The sequence below is a fragment of the Leuciscus leuciscus genome (genome assembly GCF_965113295.1).
Source record: "Leuciscus leuciscus genome assembly, chromosome: 12".
NCBI classification, from domain to species: Eukaryota; Metazoa; Chordata; class Actinopteri; order Cypriniformes; family Leuciscidae; genus Leuciscus; species Leuciscus leuciscus.
The window spans coordinates 1,997,227-1,998,063 of NC_138736.1; the positions used below are offsets into that span (position 1 = coordinate 1,997,227).

Here is an 837-nt window from a genome sequence, read left to right on the forward strand (position 1 = left end):
GCTCTTGGTAGTCAAATCTATGAAGAAAAATGAAAAAAAGAATAATACATTTAGGTTAAAATATGGCAAATTGCTCTGGTTTTGCCAGATTTTACATTAATTTATCCAAAAATCATCCAAAAATAAATCTAAATGATTAATTTATATTGTTTACAAAAAGTCACAAAAACTTCCTTAAATCAAACAGTGCAATTTAGTAATTACAGTGAGATGCATAGAATTATAAACTTAAAAAGGCTGAATATAAACTGAGTTAATATGCACTAACGTTCAAAAGTTTGGGGTCAGTGAGATTTGTTTTTATGCTTTTAAAGAGTCTCTTCTGCTCACCAGAGCAGCTGCATTTATTTGAGCAAAAATGCAGTAAAATTGTGTAATATTATTACATTTTAAATCATCTGTTTTCTATGTGAATATATAGTAAAGTGTAATTTATTCCTGTGATCAAAGCTGAATTTTCAGCATCATTACTCCAGTCTTCAGTGTCACATGATCCTTCAGAAATCACTCTAATATGTGGATTTGATGCTCAAGAAACATTTATGATTATTATCAGTGTTGAAAACTGTCATATTTGTGTGGAAACTGTGATATGTGTTATATTTCAGGACTCTGATGAACAGAATGTTCAAAACAACAGCATTTATTTGAAATAGATTTTTTTTATCTTTACTGTCACTTTTGATCAATTTAATGCATCTTTGCTGAATAAAAATATACATTTCTGAGAAAAAGAACATTACTGACTCCAAACTTTTTAATGAATGTAACATAATATAATATAATATAAAATGATGGTGATGTGAGCATTTCCTATAACATTTCCAAATCCAGTTC

At 28.1% G+C, this 837-nt stretch overlaps 1 protein-coding gene across 1 annotated transcript in view; it reads right to left on the reverse strand.

Annotated features, from left to right (window-relative positions):
* Positions 1–19, reverse strand: part of LOC309510723 (exostosin-1c) — a gene marked incomplete at its 5' end in the record, with an annotated part of 28,267 nt that extends 28,248 nt beyond the window's left edge. The window contains one exon of the mRNA XM_082185593.1: positions 1–19. This exon is cut by the window's left edge and continues 77 nt beyond it. Coding sequence (XP_082041719.1) covers positions 1–19 — 19 coding nt within the window.
* Positions 20–837: the final 818 nt, after the last annotated feature.